General features: G+C 33.3%; 1 protein-coding gene across 1 annotated transcript in view; it reads left to right on the top strand.

The window, feature by feature from the left end:
- Positions 1-18,690, top strand: part of BRINP3 (BMP/retinoic acid inducible neural specific 3) — a 415,997-nt gene that overhangs the window by 204,186 nt on the left and 193,121 nt on the right. Inside the window, exon 4 of the mRNA XM_060011102.1 lies at positions 13,571-13,761. Within this exon, the coding sequence (XP_059867085.1) occupies positions 13,571-13,761 (191 nt within the window). The remainder of the gene's footprint in view (positions 1-13,570; positions 13,762-18,690) is intronic.

Here is an 18,690-nt window from a genome sequence, read left to right as displayed (position 1 = left end):
TGTATTCACTGATCTAAACATTTTTATTTTCAATACCAGGTTAAAGGGCATCACTTGTTCTTTACAATGGACTATAAATACATGTATACATGTTTACATCCATGATAGAATTAAAATTGCAAAGAATAATCTGCGGCATCTTCTTGATTTATCCCTAGGATTCTTTTACTCATTCTCTTATCCATTGCTTTTTGTTCTAACATTTTGAAAGTATTACCTCTATCCCCAATAACTATATACATGAGAATGCCAGTTGAGAAAGTTCAAGTGGAGAGATAATTGTATGAAAGTTCTTTCATTTCTGTTTGTCATGGACACAACATCAATTACCTGAAAACCAGGACAGAAAAATACATAATTGTGAGGTCCACAACATATCAAATATACCTACTCCTACCCTATGAACTAATCATAGGATAACATTAAAGTCATGATTTTTTTTGTTTTATTGTCCTCTGTTTCTCATTCTCTATGAAAGCATCCTTCAATATGTGCTTTTATGTCCATAAACTACCACAGCGTTTTAGTTGTAAAAGGCACAGCTGCATGATTTCTGTGTGAAATAATCACATCTTTTTATCTCTACAATCATTAATCCTTTTCACTTTCTAACAGACTCAGAATATTGAATCACTTCAAAATCACATTTAGTTTTTACAAAATGGGTGGATGTCCTTTGGCACTCATGTCATGCTTATGAGCTACAGCTGGTTTAAAAAATGTGAATGAAAATGACATTTGAACACAAATTTTTAGTTGAATAATATATCTCAGTTTTCAAATCTGAATATTTTTATATTGAGATTTGCAATTAAAGTTGAGAATGCATTCTTCTTTCTTAAGACGACTATGAAAGTCTCAAAGAAGGTAAAGACCATGAATATCATCACAAAAGCATGGTAGTTGTGTATAATTTGAAAAACAGATCTCTTGGAGGAAAGAAATAGCCTTATTTTCCATTTAGACTGAATGGCCTTGTCAAAATATCTTAGATATTTAACAATCCATGATTTACAAAACTTGGAATGTGGCATAAGCTAGCCAGCTTACATCACCTAGTTGTCTGGTCTGTTGTAAGTAAGGGTTTAAAACAAAGCATTCATAAAAGAACAATTATGATAATTTAAACTGCAGATTTAAACTGCCTTACATGCTTGACTGCAATGAAAGCTTTTGCATACATGGAATAATGTTCCTTTGTGGAGAACAACCACAAGCAATTTATGAATGGCTTCTCTTTATCTGCTTATTGGAAGGATAATCAACTACTATCTTTAGTAATCCTATACATCCTGATTAAAAGTTCCACTAGAAAACAATTTTGACTAAGATCAGGTTTCTGTGGTGAAATTTAATATCTATGAAATTAAGCCCTCACATACACCTGACTCCAAAACTCATGCTTTCCTTTACCTCAATATATCATTAAATTTTATCAAATTAAAAAATAAACAGCATAATTAATAATAAAAGTATATTAAAATTTACAACGAAGTTTTTCCATTTGATTTTCCCTGTTGTCTGTAACATATATTTATTCTCAGCATAGAATGCTAAAGACACATTTACCTGTACCTTACAAGCAAATGTGAACTCTGTGAAAAACAAAAGAAATATTTCAAAAATCTCCAGTAGATAGAGAATGAAAACTTCAAATATTCATGATGATCTTCACGGGCCATCATTTTCCTACCTTCATCTTTGATTGCTGAAACATATATTAATGTTTGTCTTCTCCTTCATATTCTTATAATTAGAAACACTCTGAAATAGTTAATCCCTAGCTCTTATTTTGTGTCATTTTCCAGTTGTATCATGAGACAATCTAACATTTCTAAAATATTCTTAAATCAAATTAGTTTGAATTTGCTTTTTATTTTTTTTATCCCTTACCCTTATACCACTCCTCCCTTTTCCCCTTCCCCTCTGGTAACCACTAGCTTGTTCTCTTTATCTGTGAGTTTGCTTCTTTTTTGTATTGTTCACTAGTTTGTTGTAGTTTTTAGATTGCACATATAGGTGATATTATAAAGTATTTGTCTTTCTCTGACTTATTTCACTTAACATAATAACCTCCAAGTTTATCCATGTGGCTGCAAATGGCAAAATTTCCTTCATTTTATGGCTGAGTAGAATTCCATTGTGTATATATATATCACATCTTCTTTATCCATTCATCTGTTGATGGACACTTAGGTTGCTTCCATATATTTGTAATTGTAAATAATGCTGCTATGAACATTGGGGCGCATGTATCTTTTCCAGTTAGTGTTTTTGGTTTTTTTGTATATATACCCAGGAGGGGAATTTTGCTGGGTCATACAGTAATTCTATTTTTAGTTTTTTGAGAAGCCTATTTTCCACAGTGGCTGCACCAGTTTACATTCCCACCATGAGTGTATGAGAGTTCCCTTTTCTCCATATCCTCATTGATATTTGTTATTTGTGTTCTTTTTGGTGATAGCCATTCTTGCAGGTGTGAGGTAATATCTCATGGTGGATTTGATTTGCATTTCCCTGATTACTAGTGATGTTGAGCATCTTCTCATGTGCTTGTTGGCCATCTGCATGTGCTCCTTGGAAAAATGTCTATTCAGGCCTTTTGTCCATTTTTTAATCCAGTTGTTTGTTTTTTTGATCTTGAGTTGTATGAACTGTTTATATATTTTGGATAATAGCCCCTTATTTGTCATATAATTTGCAAATATTTTCTCCCATTTAGTAGTTTGTCTTTTTGTTTTGTCAGTGCTTTCCTTTGCAGTGCAAAAACTTTTAAATTTAAGTAGGCCTCATTTGTTTATTTTTGCTTTTATTTCCTTTGCTTTAAGAGACAGATCCATAAAAAATGTTGCTACAATTTATGTCAAAGAGTATTCTGCCTATGTTTTCCTCTAGGAATTTTATGGTTTCCAGTGTTGCATTTAGGTCTTTAATCCATTTTGAGTTTATTTTTGTATACAGGGTAAGAAAGTCTTCTAATTTCATTCTTTTACATGCAGCTGTCTAGTTTTCCCAGTACCACTTATTGAAGACACTGTCTTTTCTCCACTGTGTATTCTTGCTTCCGTTGTCATAGATTAATTGACCATAAGTGAGTGGGTTTATTTATGGTCTCTCTATACTCTTCCATTGATCTGTGTGTCTTTTTTTATGCCAGTAACATAATGTTTTGATTACTGTACTTTTGTAGTGTAGTCTGAAGTTAGGGAGTGTGATTACTCCAGCTCTGTTCATCTTTCTCAAGATTGTTTTGCTATTTGGGTCTTTTCTGTTTCTATACAAATTTTAAAATTAGTTCTACTTCTGTGAAAAATGCCCTTGGTATTATAATAGGGATTGCATTGAATCTGTAAATGGCCTTGGGTAGTATGGTCATTTTTGCGATATTAATTTTTCCAATCTATGAACATAGTATATCTTTTCATCTGTTTGTGTCATCTTCAGTTTCTTTCACCAGTGTCATAGTTTTCCAAGTAAAGATCTTTTACCTCCTCAGGTAGGTTTATTCTTAGGTATTGTGTTCTTTTTGATGTGATGGTAAATGGATTGTTTTCTTAATTTCCCTTTCTGATAGTTCATTGTTAGTTTATAGAAGTGCAACAGATTTCTGTATCCTGAAACTTTCCTGAATTCATTGATGAGCTCTAGCAGTTTTCTGGTAGCTTCTTTAGGATTTTCTATGTATAGTGTCCTGTCATTGGCAAACAGTGACAGTTTTACTTCTTCCTTTCAAATTTGGATTCCTTTTACGCCTTTTTGTTGTCTGATTGCTGTGGCTAGAACTTCCAATACTGTGTTACATAAAAGGGTCAGGAGTGGGTATCCTTGTCTTGTTCCTGATATTAGAAGAAATGCTTTCATCTTCTCGCCATTGAATATGATGTTTGCTGTGGGTTTGTCATGTGTGGCCTTTATTACGTTGAGGTATGTTCCCTCTATGCCCATTTTCTGGAGAGTTTTTATCATGAATGGATGTTGAATTTTGTCAAAAGCTTTTTCTGCATCTATTGAGGTGATCATATTATTTTTTATTCTTCACTTTGTTAATGTGTTATATCACATTGATTGATATGGGGATATTGAAAAATCCTTGCATCCCTGGGATAGATGTCCCTTGATCATGGTTTATGACCCTTTTAATATATTGTTGGATTCAGTTTGCTGGTATTTTGTTGAAGATTTTTGCATCTATGTTCATCAGAGATATTGGCCTGTAATTTTCTTTTTTGTGTGTGTGATATTGTTGCCCAGTTTTGGTATCAGGGTGACAATGGCCTCATAGAATGAGTTCAGAAGTATTCTTTCCTCTGCAGTTTTTTGGAGTAGTTTCAGAAGGATAGATCTTAACTCTTCTCTAAATGTTTGATAGAATTCACCTGTGAAGTCATCTGGCCCCGGACTTTTGTTTGTGGGATGTTTTAATTTCAGTACTGGTAATTGGTCTGTTCTTATTTTCTATTTCTTCCGGTTCAGTACTGATTCAATTTCAGTACTGGTAATTGGTCTGTTCTTATTTTCTATTTCTTCCTGGTTCAGTCTTGAGAGATTGTACCTTTTTAAGAATTTGTCCATTTCTTGTGGGTCGTCCATTTAATTGGCCTGTAGTTGTTCATAATAGTCTCATAATCTTTTGTATTCCTGTGGTGTTGGTTGTAATTTTTTTCATTTCTGATTTTATTGATTTGGGCCCTCTCCCTTTTTTTCTTTTGTTTTTTTTCTTTTTTGGGCCGTGCCATGCAGCTTGCGGGATCTTAGTTCCCCAACCAGGGACTGAACTCACGCCCTCTGCAGTGAAAATCCAGAGTCCTAACCACTGGACCACCAGGAAATTCCATCCCTTTTTTTCTTGATGGGTCTAGCTAAAGGTTTATCAATTTTGTTTACCTTTTCAAAGAAGCAGCTTTTAGTTTCATTGATATTTTCTGTTTTTTTTAATCTCTATTTCATTTATTTCTGCTCTGATCTTTTTTTATTTCTTTCCTTCTACTAACTTTGGGTTTTATTTATTCTTCTTTTTCTAATTCCTGTAGGTGTAAGATTTAATTTGCTTTCTAAAATTAGCATATGCTATTTTCCCTTTTTGGGTGAGGTAGGACTCAATAGAGGTCCTATTAAGAAGAATTAATGGTATAGCATATTTCACCTGAAGAGTGAAGACATATAGGGGGATTAGGGGGATACAGTATATAATGGACTATTTTGGGAGATCTTTACTTTCTATATGTGAATGCAAACTAGGACTAGAGTTAATAAGTTTATAAAAGAAGGAGATCATTAAAGAATTAGGACAGTCTTCTGTTCCTCACAAATAAGACAAAATAGCTAAAATTACTAGAAATGCCCAGATATGGAATGAGTTGCTTTATGCAGTTCTAAGGAATTGTGATGAATAAAAAAATGTGTACTAGCAACTTCTGAATTCTAGTCATGTGGTAAGATATCTTTACAGATATTATCTGTTTCATGCTTATAGCCATGCTTTGAAGAAGAAATTACTATATTCATGTTATGTAAGAGGAAGCAGAATCATAAATTATATATTCAAGATCATTCAATTACTAAGTAGAAGCCAGCATTAGAACCTGAATCTGTTTGGTACCAGTAGCTGGTAGACTTACACCTAAACCATAATAATTAATTCTACATTTTTTTTTCATACAGAACCTCATAATCCAGTGAAAGAATCCTTTATAGCGGTCTAATTATCTCTTCTGCTCTATGACATATAATTAATGTTGGACACCTCTAGTAATGGGAAAATCACTACAATGCAAGAGAGACATAGTGAAGATGATTCTCTTCACGTATTTATATGGCTTTCATGCCTCTCCAGAAGGCAAAAGTAATGTCCAATAATCAGTTGAACCCGTGTTTTGAACTTCATTTGTGTATTGCTGAATTGAAGTAAAGATTACAGTAAGTGTCCTTCTAAATACAGGAATCTGTAGAAAACATTACTGATGCACTGAGGCTGAGCTTGGATTTAGATGTATTTTACAAATGGAATCATCTGAAACTGTCAAATCATTTAGAATTTTATTTTAGTCATAATATTAAAGTCATGAGTTTACTAATTACTTAAGAAAATTTTATTATGACTAAACATATTTTAAACGTGGGCCAAACGTAAACACTTATGCCATGATATTTTTTTCAAATGAAATTTTCAAACACACTCAAAGTGGAGAGACTTGTACAGTGAGTGCCCATACACCCATATGTAACCATACAAACTATATAAAACTGTACTACAACTACTAATATTCCTACCTACAAATAGACTACAGAATGAAGTTTTCTGATCCTTTTTACATTTTTTGTCCTCAGAATATATTCCAAAACTGGATTACATTTAAAGTACTGTGTTTGTAATCACTTAAAATAATTACTTCTCTAAACAATAAGCATTTAGAAACATTGGCTTCTGTTTTTAATTCTTAGGGATTGATTTTTTTTCTATTTGATTTGATTGATTTTTACAATAAATAAAATATTTAAAAATATCTTTCCAGTGTTTAAAAAACTTTAACAAAGTATATTCAGAGAAGCCTTTCTTCCCAAAGTGTTACCTCCACTCTGTAAATATAGATAAAAGATTTTGGTTAATCCTTCCAGTGTTTTTATTTTTTTCCCCAAATAAAAAGAAATCCATCCATATATTTGTATCATGCACTTTCTTATAAAAAAGTCCCTCTAAGAGTTTGATAGTGTCTGGCCTTACATTTAGGTCTTTAATCCATTTTGAGTTTATTTTTGTGTATGGTGTTAGGGAGTGTTCTAATTTCACACTTTTACATGTACCTGTCCAGTTTTCCCAGCACCACTTATTGAAGAGGCTGTCTTTTCTCCACTGTATATTCTTGCCTCCTTTATCAAAGATAAGGTGACCATATGTGTGTGGGTTTATCTCTGCGTTTTCTATTCTGTTCTATTGATCTATATTTCTGTTTTTGTGCCAGTACCATACTGTCTTGATTACTGTAACTTTGTAGTATAGTCTGAAGTCAGGGAGCCTGATTCCTCCAGCCCCATTGTTTGTTCTCAAGATTGCTTTGGCTGTTCGGGGTCTTTTGTGTTTCCATACAAATTGTGAAATTTTTTGTTCTAGTTCTGTAAAAAATGCCAGTGGTAGTTTGATAGGGATTGCATTGAATCTGTAGATTGCTTTGGGTAGTAGAGTTATTTTCACAATGTTGATTCTTCCAGTCCAAAAGCATGACATATCTCTCCATCTATTTGTATCATCTTTAATTTCTTTCATCAGTGTCTTATAATTTTCTGCATATAGGTCTTTTGTCTCCTTAGGTAGGTTTATTCCTAGATATTTTATTCTTTTTGTTGCAATGGTAAATGGGAGTGTTTTCTTAATTTCACTTTCAGATTTTTCATTATTAGTGTATAGGAATGCCAGCAATTTCTGTGCATTAATTTTGTATCCTGCTACTTTACCAAATTCATTTATTGGCTCTTGTAGTTTTCTGGTAGCATCTTTAGGATTCTCTATGTATAGTATCATGTCATCTGTAAATAGTGACAGCTTTACTTCTTCTTTTCCGATTTGGATTCCTTTTATTTCTTTTTCTTCTCTGATTGCTGTGGCTAAAACTTCCAAAACTATGTTTAAGAGTGGTGAGAGTGGGCAACCTTGTCTTGTTCCTGATCTTAGTGTAAATGCTTTCAGTTTTTCACCATTGAGGACGATGTTGGCTGTGGGTTTGTCATATATGGCCTTTATTATGTTGAGGTAAGTTCCCTCTATGCCTACTTTCTGCAGGGTTTTTATCATAAATAGGTGTTGAATTTTGTCGAAAGCTTTCTCTGCTTCTATTGAGATGATCATACGGTTTTTCTCCTTCAATTTGTTTGTATGGTGTATCACGTTGATTGATTTGCATATATTGAAGAATCCTTGCATTCCTGGAATAAATCCCACTTGATCATAGTGTATGATGCTTTTAATGTGCTGTTGGATTCTGTTTGCTACTATTTTGTTGAGGATTTTTGCATCTATGTTCATCAGTGATATTGGCCTGTAGTTTTCTTTCTTTGTGACATCTTTGTCTGGTTATGGTATCAGGGTGATGGTGGCCTCGTAGAATGAGTTTGGGAGTGTTCCACCCTCGGCTATATTTTGGAAGCGTTTGAGAAGGATAGGTGTTAGCTCTTCTCTAAATGTTTGATAGAATTCGCCTGTGAAGCCATCTGGTGCTGGGCTTTTGTTTGTTGGAAGATTTTTAATCACAGTTTCAACTTCAGTGCTTGTGATTGGTCTGTTCATATTTTCTATTTCTTCCTGTTTCAGTCTCGGCAGGTTGTGCATTTCTGAGAATTGGGATAGATTCTTAAAAGTAGGATTGCAGAGTCAATTTTTGCTAACTATTGCCAAATTTCTCTTCATAGTTACATCATTTTGCACTCCAGCAGCAGTATATCATAGGGCCCGTTTCCTTCTAGTTTGCCAACAGCTTTGACAAAGTTGTCAAATTTTTGAATTTTGGCAAATTCCATAATAGCTACGTGATATATCAATATATTTTTAATTTGCATTTCTCATACTATGACAGATTGAAAGCCTTTTCAAATTTATATGGGCCATTTTGTCTCTTCTTATCTAAATACTATTTTCCTATTTTTTATGCCCGAAACTTATTTCTTTTTTTTCCTTGAGTTTTAGGAGTTTTTGGAATGTTAGAGGTATTAGCCGTGTGTCCCTTATGTAAGTTGCAAACATCTCTTCCCAATGCAAAATTTACTTATGGTGATTCTGTGCTAGGAAAAAAAAAATCTCTTTTTATATGGTCTGATTCATCTATCTTTTATTTTATTACTTTCAGACGTTTAGTGATAGTTAGGAATGCTTTTCCCACTCATGTGTTTTCATTCTTTTTTTTTCTAGTTGAGTAGTTTCATCTTATTAAATATTCATGTCTCCAGTTTTTTGCAATATCTCCTCATGTACAATCATATCCTTTACTTTGCAAATGACCATTCTGATGTCAAAGTGTCATTTATTAGAAGGTCTACCTTTCCCCAATTGAATTAATATTCCATCCTTATCATGTACTAAATTTTTTTAATTTTCCTGTTTGTGTGGTCTGTCTATTCATGCTTCTTTACTACACTGTCTTAATTATACATATTTTACAATATGTATTCATATGTAGCAAGGCATTCTCACTGTTGCCTATTTTTTGGAAAGCTTCTGGTGACTTTTCTTTGACTAATTTTTACCTAAAAAATTTATAATAAACATGACTAGTTCAAGGAAACAAACAAAAAATGATATTTGCATTAAAGTTATACATTAACCTAAGTAAAATTGATATATTTAGTTTAAATATTCCTATTTGAAATTCCATGCCATTTTCAGTTTACTTTTGTTATTTCAGGGGTGGCATATAATTTTTCATATATGTATTGCATTTTTATTGGTATTTTAAATGGTATATGCTAATCCATTATTACCTCTAACTATTATTTGTATATTTCAATTTTTTGAGTTAGTAAAGTTTTTATTATTTTCTGCAGTTACTAAGTTCTGTTACTCTGCATAGTAGTTTGTCCGTTGCTTTTCTTGAGTTTTCCAGATGAATAATCATGTTATCTGCAAAAAGAGATAATTTTAAATGTTTTTAAAAAACTATTACTCTAATTTTATTCTCTTTTATGTTTACATTTTAATATATTTAATATCATGTCAAAAAGTAGTACCAGTTGTGGGTTTGTTTGTCAGGTTATGATTTTAATGGGAATGACTTCTGAGTTTTCTGATTAAGTAAGACAGTTGGTTTTAGGTTGACAAACACATATTTTATCCTTTTAAGGAATTTTCCACTGACTCCTAACTTACTGAAAATTACCCAGCAATAGGTATAAATATTCATCAAATGCATTTGAGGCATTAATGGACATCAAGGTTTTTCTTTCTAGATGTGTTAATATGCTGAATTATATTAATGATTTCCTAATATCAAATGACCCTTGCCCTCCTAGAATTATTCTTTTTGAGATATACATTTTTAAAACTTACTGTGTGTTACTGTTTACTATTGCTTTATTTATTATTTTGCATCACTAATAATAAGTTGTAATAATGTTTGTTGTTGTTTTTGTTGTTGTGTGTGTGATCTTCCCCAGATATTTATGTCAATGTTTTACTCAATATATAACAACTAATTAAAAGTTTTCCTTCATTTCATATCCTCTGGAAACATTTTAAGTAAATAGTATCAGATTTTTTGATCTTTAGAGTTTTGTCTGAACTCTCCTGTGAAACCATCTTGGCCGATTGATTTTTTTTTTTTTTAATTTTGTGGAGGTGTTCTATGACACCTAAACTTATTTGCAAAAGCTTTGCAAAATAATTTTATTTTTAAATAATATGTTTACTTTACTCTGTTATTTTATTATTTATTTTTCTTTCTCTATTAAAAAAGGTAGGTTGACGAGTTGGTGTATTTATCTGTTTTTTTTCTTCCCTTCAAAGGAAGCTGTTTTTGAATTTATTATTCCTTCTTTTCTTCTGTTTTTTTTAACTCATTAACACTAGTTTTCTTCCTTTTAGTTCTTTTTAATTTATAGAAGCTTATTTTTGTCATTTTTTTTTAGTTTTAGAGTTATATGGCTATCTCAAATATTTTCATAATCTACATAAAGTACATATTTAATGCTGTGAATATTTATTTGAGTACTGCTTTAGCCATGTCCCTTAGATTGTATTATATACTGTTTTCCTCAGGTTTTCTTAGAAAATTTGTCATTTTGCTTTCAGGTATCCTATTATTCAAGAATTACACAATAGAAAATTTATCCATATGAATTTTTAAAAATTTTTCTATCAATTTTTAATTGTACTATATTGTAGTCAGTAAATGTGTTAAAGAAACAATATTCTGACATTTGTTAAAGAACAGTAAGGGAGACTTTATTCAGGGGGTCTCCTGCATTGGAGTTTTACAGGAGGGGAGAGAGACTGAGCTCAATTTTGAACAGAACCAGGAAAAGTGGGAATTTATTGACAATGAGCAGAGTAGGCAGATTAGTGGATGGAAAATTACAAAGAGGGTAGGATAATTCTTGCTAAAGAGACCTAACATGATTCTTGCTGAAAGCAGAGCAGGGTTATCAAATATCACCAGGGAGATGGTAGGGGATGAGGAATTTGGTCAGATGTTAAAGATGATCATATGTCCAGGGTAGGGGATCCTTGCCAAAGTGACTTGACAGGATTCTTCCTAAAACTGGGCTCTTGAGAACATGCCCAAGAAACAAGCTCATAGGAGCCTGTCTAGCGTTTGGTCAAGGAGAAAGTCTTTATCAAATGATATTTTTTTTTTCAAATTTTTGGAATTTACTAAGGATTTTTTTTAACAAAATATATGGCCAGTTTTTCTAAATGTTCTGTGTACTCTTGAAAAGAGCTTTCATTTCCTCTTTATTAATATAAAGTTTAATATTTACCTATAAGATCTACCTTATTAAGTAGGTTGTGTGTATCTCTATCATTACATTTTTACCCCCACTGAGTCTATCTAGGTCTAGAAAGTGTGTGCTGGAGTCTTGTAATACTGGCAGTTTATGTATATTTTAACCTATATCTTCTGTATATTCTGCTTTATGAAAAGTGCTGCAATTAAAGCAGTTTTGCAAGTTTTAGTCTTTAGCACTATTCAGTCTATTTCATTTTCTCATTTAATAATTTTGTCCTGAAGAGATCATTAACTTTGCTTCCTTTTTTATTACATTCACCAAGATATCATTATCATTTTGTTTTTAACCTTACTTAAGAAGATATATCTCTTGATCTCATAGCCTGTTCGGGCTGCTATAGCAAAATACCACAGATAAGGTAGCTTATAAACAGCACAGTTCTGGGGACTGCAAGTTTGAGATTAGAATGCCAGCACGGTTGGGTGAGGGCTGTCTTCCAGGTCACAGATTTTTCCTTGTATCTTCACATGGCGGAAGGGACAAGGAATCTCTTTGGAGCCTTCTTTACAAAGGAACTAATTCCATTCCTGAGGGCTCTGCCCTCATGACCCAGACACCTCCCACAAGCCCCATCTCCTAATACTATCATCTTAAAAGGACAGAATTTCAACATATGAATTTTGGGAGACACAAACATTCAGACCATAGCACTTTCATGTGTCGTCGAGCTGCATTATAAATTCTTAGACTATCACAACGCTGTTCTTTCTGTCTCCATGTACAAGATGTTTGTTTGGGCACATGGGTGAATTTCTCAGATTCAGTGGTCTTTCTGAGAATGTATTCCCTCAGATTTCCACACCAGTTCATCCTCTTCTTTGGGGGTAAATAATTAGCGTGGATTTTATTTTCTATAATATTTGACATATATATTCCCTTTTTGCTTTCAGATGTTCCCACCGAAAGCTGTTTATCATGTACATGACTTAACGCTGTTGATAACTTGACCCACTCATTCATATTTTTGAGAGTTTTTTTTTTTCCTTCAGCAATTCTAGTTAGTCTGCTTCATTTCCAGCTTGCATATTGATGTCCAAATACAAACTGAGAATGCAACTTTCCGAAATAACATTGTTGACACCTTATTTCTGATACCAATTCACCTGATCTCTTGCAGAGAAGTATGAACTGTCACTTAGAATTGGATGGTCAGTTAGGCTGCGGCATTTTAAATTTGGTATTATTTTTAATTTGGAGAAGAAATGCAACCTATTCGTCCGCTAGAAAATCTTGTTTGGTCTTTTAGAAAACTGGCTCGACAAATTGTCAGTGGGCCTAATGCCACCTAAACAGATGGGTTTCTGAAAGAATGAGAACAAGCTTCAAGTCTGACAATTATATGCTAGTTGAATATCTAAGAATCTGGAAGTCTGAGGATGGCAAGTTCTTAATGTTAGACTTGAATGGCATTGACACTTTTTTGTCAATATTCAAACATTGAAAATTGCAGCTTAATTGTAATTTGCTTTAAATTTCACCTTAGAGGATCCATTGTCAAGTACCTAAAGCTTCTCATGGAGGTTAGTGATTTCCATAGAGCTTATTAACACACAATATTTTAATATTTAATGCCATGTGTAGGAAACCTCTGAATTTAATACATAAATATTTATATTACTGTATATGCATGTATATGTTTTCTCTGCATTTTAAAGGTACAATTGAAAACAGCTAATGTTTTGTAATATGCTTGGTCATGTTTCCATTTACCATGCTGATCTGTAGTAAAGGTTGAGTTTGTTTTACATATTTTCCTATCTTAATTTGCTTTGAGACCCAATGAGTGTTAGGTAAGCTAAACTGTATGAGAAAGTCAATAAAATCTAGAGAACGTGTTCTGCAAAAGCTTGCTGTTTAATATTTATGAAATATGTATTCACAACCATCAACATCCCGGGTACTTTTCTCGGTATAATAGGGAAATCTTTGTGAACAAAAGAAAAGTAAAACTCCCTGCCTGTTTGTTGTTTATCACTCTTTTGTTTCATTATGGCTGTAATCTAGGCTTCCTCACCTGCAGGTAGTTGAAAAAATTGATTTGAAGTGGGAAATGGAATAATGTAAAATATTATTAATGCAGGAGAGGAGTCACTCACAATTTTTGTGGACAAGCGGAAGCTGAGCAAACGATCTGAAGGAAGTGATCCCAGCACCAACAGCTCCTCGGTCACTCTGGAGACGCTACATCAACTAGCTGCTTCCTATTTCATTGACAGGGACAGCACCCTTCGGAGACTTCACCACATTCAAATTGCATCCACTGCCATAAAGGTATGAGTATGTTTACCCTAGAATTATGTCATACCATTTTGTTCTCTGTCTCTAAAATCCATGTCTCTATATGTTCATGTCTCGCTGATTTAAACAATTGTGTCCTGAAAAATAAGTTAATGTGTCCTTCTGCTTTAAGTGTTGCAGTACATTTAAGATGAAATTGTATATATTTTCATGTAATTTTGTTAACTTGATGATTGGGTCAAGGTATTTCATGTCAGAACATTAATTGAAATACACTTGAGTAGTGTCAGTTTATCCTCGGGTACACAGACTCCCTCACAAAACATACATAGATGAAACTTTGTTTTAATAACACTGATTTATTTTGTAAAACTTCATATTTTATTGTGTGCAGTTAAAAACATTATCCTGAGAAGGGGCTCTATTAGGTTCAAAGTGGGTCAGTGACACAAAAATCATTAAGTCTGGTTCAAGGAGTATTCCCTGCCCCCCATGTTTTTAAGACACAGCAAAGAAGTACAATTATTTGTTTATAAGTTTCTAGAAGTCAAGATACACCATAATCTAGAACTACTGGATAAACTCTGTATGTTCACTAAAATCCTTTGCCTTTGAAACAACTAAGGTTGACTTTACAAAAACTGAGAGCATGGGAGAATAAGATACCTTTAATTTTCAGAAGAAATGAAGGGATAGAAAGAGAGAGAGACAGAGACAGAGAGAGAAAGGCAGTGGTTTCCAAAACAGTAGATGTTTTGACATATTTCTTTGGCAGTTTAGATCAGCATGTTAATGTGTTTGGCCAGTGGCCACTGCAAAACTAACAGACCAAAGAGTTGGCACATGTGATAGTGTGATTCTGGACTAAGTTAATAAGAGCAAAATAAAACACAAAGAGAATTTCCCACTGTTTCAAATGTAACATTTCATAATTAATGTAAAAAGCACTCTTTTAAACATATCATTTTATTGCTTTATGAGATTAAAATTAATGTGTGTTTTTTTTCAGTTAATTGAAAAGTTAGTATGTTGATATGTTGAGAATGCTAAGAAAAATTAGCCCAACGTACATCTTTTGTTCAAGACTGTCCCAGAGAGAATAAAAGATGACATGAAAATACTTTTAGCTATATAGAGACACAGATGTAGAGAACAAATATATGGACACCAGGGGGGAAGCGGGGGGCGGGGGGGTGAGGTGGGATGAACTGGAAGACTGGGATTGATGTATATACACTAATATGTATAAAATAGATAACTAATAAGAACCTGCTGTATAGCACAGGGAACTCTACTTCACTTCGCTGTATGGTAGAAACTAACACAACATTGTAAAACAAGTATACCCCAATAAAAAAAAAAAGAAAGAAAATATCTTTAGCTTAAGGGTTACACAAACCATAACTGCCCATCTTCAATACTGCTAGTAGATGAGGTTAAGTAAAAGACTTCTGTAGATATAGATTATACAATTATAGTTAGTCTACTCCTGACTGTAGGACTTACGTTATATTGACTAATCAAGTGTATAAATAATATTTATGCTGAATAGATAAAAATGTAGCCAGCATGAACACAGACGTTGTAGTTAATTTAAAAATGTTGTAAGGTAGGATAGTGTTGTAGGTATTTAGCTTGAGGTTGCTGAGAAGAAATAGGCTTTTTCAGAAATCAATTTCAATGATATAAACAGAAACTTAAAGTGTATTTTCTAAAAGAAGACATCCTAGTAGTAAATATGTTTATTATACGGCTATTGATTTTGTTGCTCAGTGCCAAGTAGAATTATACAGTAGACTTTATGTATCCATACTGAGTAAGAAATATTCATTCACAGTTCATGTCAAAACTTAATGGATATTTGTACATACTCTTTTCTCCCACAAGAGAAGTATGTATCACAAAAGGCACATGTTTTAATGGTGCAGGCTATTGTGTACAGGCATTGTTCTTAGACCCTGATGATACAACTGGAGATGATAAAGCTTCATGTGTGGTAGAAATGAGCTAGCCCTGAAGGGGAAGTGACTTTCATAAAAGAGTGATCTAAGAACAGCTCTGGGGAAGACAAAGGAGTAACCTGGAATGTGGGAGAGTGAACAGCCTCACCGTGAAAGGACTCCAGAAAATGCTGGAGCCCATTAGTCTTAGAAGGGAGTTCTAGAGCACATAATGGAAGTATTTTAAAGTGTGTGTAGTGGGGCTGGGAACAGGAAGGAAAAGTGGAACTTTAGATCAAGGAGAGGAAACAGAGAAAAGTATGGGAATGATACAGAGATGGGTTGTAAAGAGAAGTACACATATCTTGTGCATAACTAAGGGGAAAAAAAAGAGAATGAGGTGTGTGTACTGGCAGCAACATGACTAAGAAAATAATCCTGGAAGTACATAGGGCAGGCAAGGGTGAGGTAGTAGGGACTGGGAAAGAGGGGAGGGAGATCAGACTTTTCAGGATTAAATTTAGGCCTGGATGGAGTTCTCACCTGAGGCAGTTATAGTTTTAAGTGACTAGTGATTATCTGGCCCAGGGTCAGCTGCAGCCTGGGCTACTGTGAAAGCTCCAGGAAAAATGCTCCAGCAGGTCGACATGGCCCTTGAACTTCATGCACACTTTTATGCTCCTGTGTAATTTCCTGGGGAGAGTATCTTTTATTTTCCTTAGTTATCAAATGTATCCCTACACAGATAAAAGATGTCTCCCCACAATTATAAGATTTTAATTGCTTAGATGTGAGTTAACAGGGTAAGAGGGACTGAGTGGTGAGGGTAGTGGGTGTGTAAACGGAATCCAAGGGCATTCAACTACTGAAATCCTTTATACTTGAATAAATAACTCAATGCAAAGTGCTTCTGTAGATATTTGAAATCAAAAGCTTAACTCCTTTACTAAATCTCTAAAGGTTCAGTGCATTGCTTTTATATTTTAAAGATTCATATGAAGGGTAGCAAGTCTACAATTTCTTTGATTAGATAAAAACACCTTGGGTTTTTAAGTGCCGTGTAGTGGGCATTTAATTTCTTGGACAAATGTTGTATGAAGATGTCCCTTGATTCACAGAATTTAGGAGACAGAGTTTTGTTAAAAAATAAAGTCAAATAAAATCATTATCTGATAACAGCAAAAATATGATTAAATCTGCATAAGCACGCCTTCTTTTATCATGCTAATTCTTGCAAAAACACAAAAGAGTTGGACACATAGCGTTAACTGAGCCAGTTTCTAGAAAATGGAATAGAACAAATGGTTGTGTTTAACCTCTTCTAATTATGAATGTAAATGTCGGTTGAACTTTATTAACACATCTGTAAACAAAAATGAATGGCTCAAATGCCCATAGAGCGTAATTAACTGTTATACTATTTCATAATGGCATTTATATCAAATATTATTTCTCAATATAATTATTAGTGCAAAAACATGTCAAGTATAACGTCTAGAATTGTCAATTATTTTGAGAAGATTCAATTCAGTTGACTCAAGTTATCTAAAATAATCATACTAACATATTCTTTAGGTTTCTTTTGAAATAGTCAAATAAACTTTAATATGTGATTGACAATGATGAGAAAATCAAAATATACATTTTGGGAAAAATCCAATCTATTACCTGATATGGTATATGGATTTTCAAAAATTTCCTTAATACTTTAAGTTTTAAATATCAGATTACATGCAGTGAATAAAATTAAAATTTTTGTAACTGTTAAATATTTAAAAGAGCTAAGTTATTTTTCTAAAAGAAAAAATAACATACTGTATTGCTAGCATTTTTTCTAATATAGAAAAATTATTTGAAAGATTTTAAAAATTATAGTGTTTAGAATTTTTTCCAACAAATTTAGGAAAAAGCACAAACACTATGATAAAATTAACTTACAGGTCAGTATTCCAGCTAAAAATCTATCTCCAAGTGATGTTTTAGTGCTGCATAGTTTACTTAAGGGTGTTGAAGGTGATGTTGAGAAGAGGCTCCACAACTTAGAGCTACATTTCTATTTCTCAAATTATAAAAATACATTAAATTAAAATTTCAAAATCTATTCATAAAATTAGGATATGCCTTAGAATATTAGAATATTCAATGGAGAAAATACAGTCTCTTTGGCAAGTGATGCTGGGAAAGCTGGACAGCTGCATGTAAATCAATGAAGTTAGAACACTCCCTCACACCATACACAAAAATAAACTCAAAATGGCTTAAAGACTTAAATATAAGACATGACACCATAAAATTCCTAGAAGAGAACATAGGCAAAACATACACTGACATAAATCGTAGCAATGTTGTCTTAGGCCAGTCTCCTAAGGCAATAGAAATAAAAGCAAAAACAAACAAACAAACAAAAAAAACAAATGGGACCTAATCAAATTTATAAGCTTTTGCACAGCAAAGGAAACCATAAACAAAATGAAGACAACAAATGGACTGGGAGAAAATACCTGCAAACTATGAGACGGGCAAGGGTTTAATTTCCAAAATATGCAATCAACTCATACAACTCAAAAACAACAACAACAACAAAAACCCAATCACAAAATGGGCAGAAGACCTAAATATACATTTCTCCAAAGAAGACATACAGATGGTCAACAGGCGCATGAAAAGATGCTCAACATTGCTAATTATTAGAGAAATGCAAATCAAAACTACATTGAGGTATCACCTCACACCAGTCAGAATGGCCATCACCAAAAAGTCTACAAATAATAAATGCTGGAGAGGGTGTGGAGAAAAGGGAACCCTCTTGCACTGTTGGCAGGAATGTAAATTGGCTCAGCCACTATGGAGAACAGTATGGAGGTTCCTCAAAAAACTAAAAATAGAGTCGCCATATGATCCAGCAATCCTACTTCTGGGCATATATCTGGAGGAAACTCTAACTCAAAAAGATGCATGAACCCCAATGTTCATTGTAGCACTATTTACAATAGCCAAGACATGGAAGCAACCTAAATGTCCA

Source organism: Delphinus delphis, chromosome 1 (genome assembly GCF_949987515.2).
Source record: "Delphinus delphis chromosome 1, mDelDel1.2, whole genome shotgun sequence".
In the NCBI taxonomy this organism is placed as follows: domain Eukaryota; kingdom Metazoa; phylum Chordata; class Mammalia; order Artiodactyla; family Delphinidae; genus Delphinus; species Delphinus delphis.
This window is presented reverse-complemented; position numbering and strand designations above follow the sequence as displayed.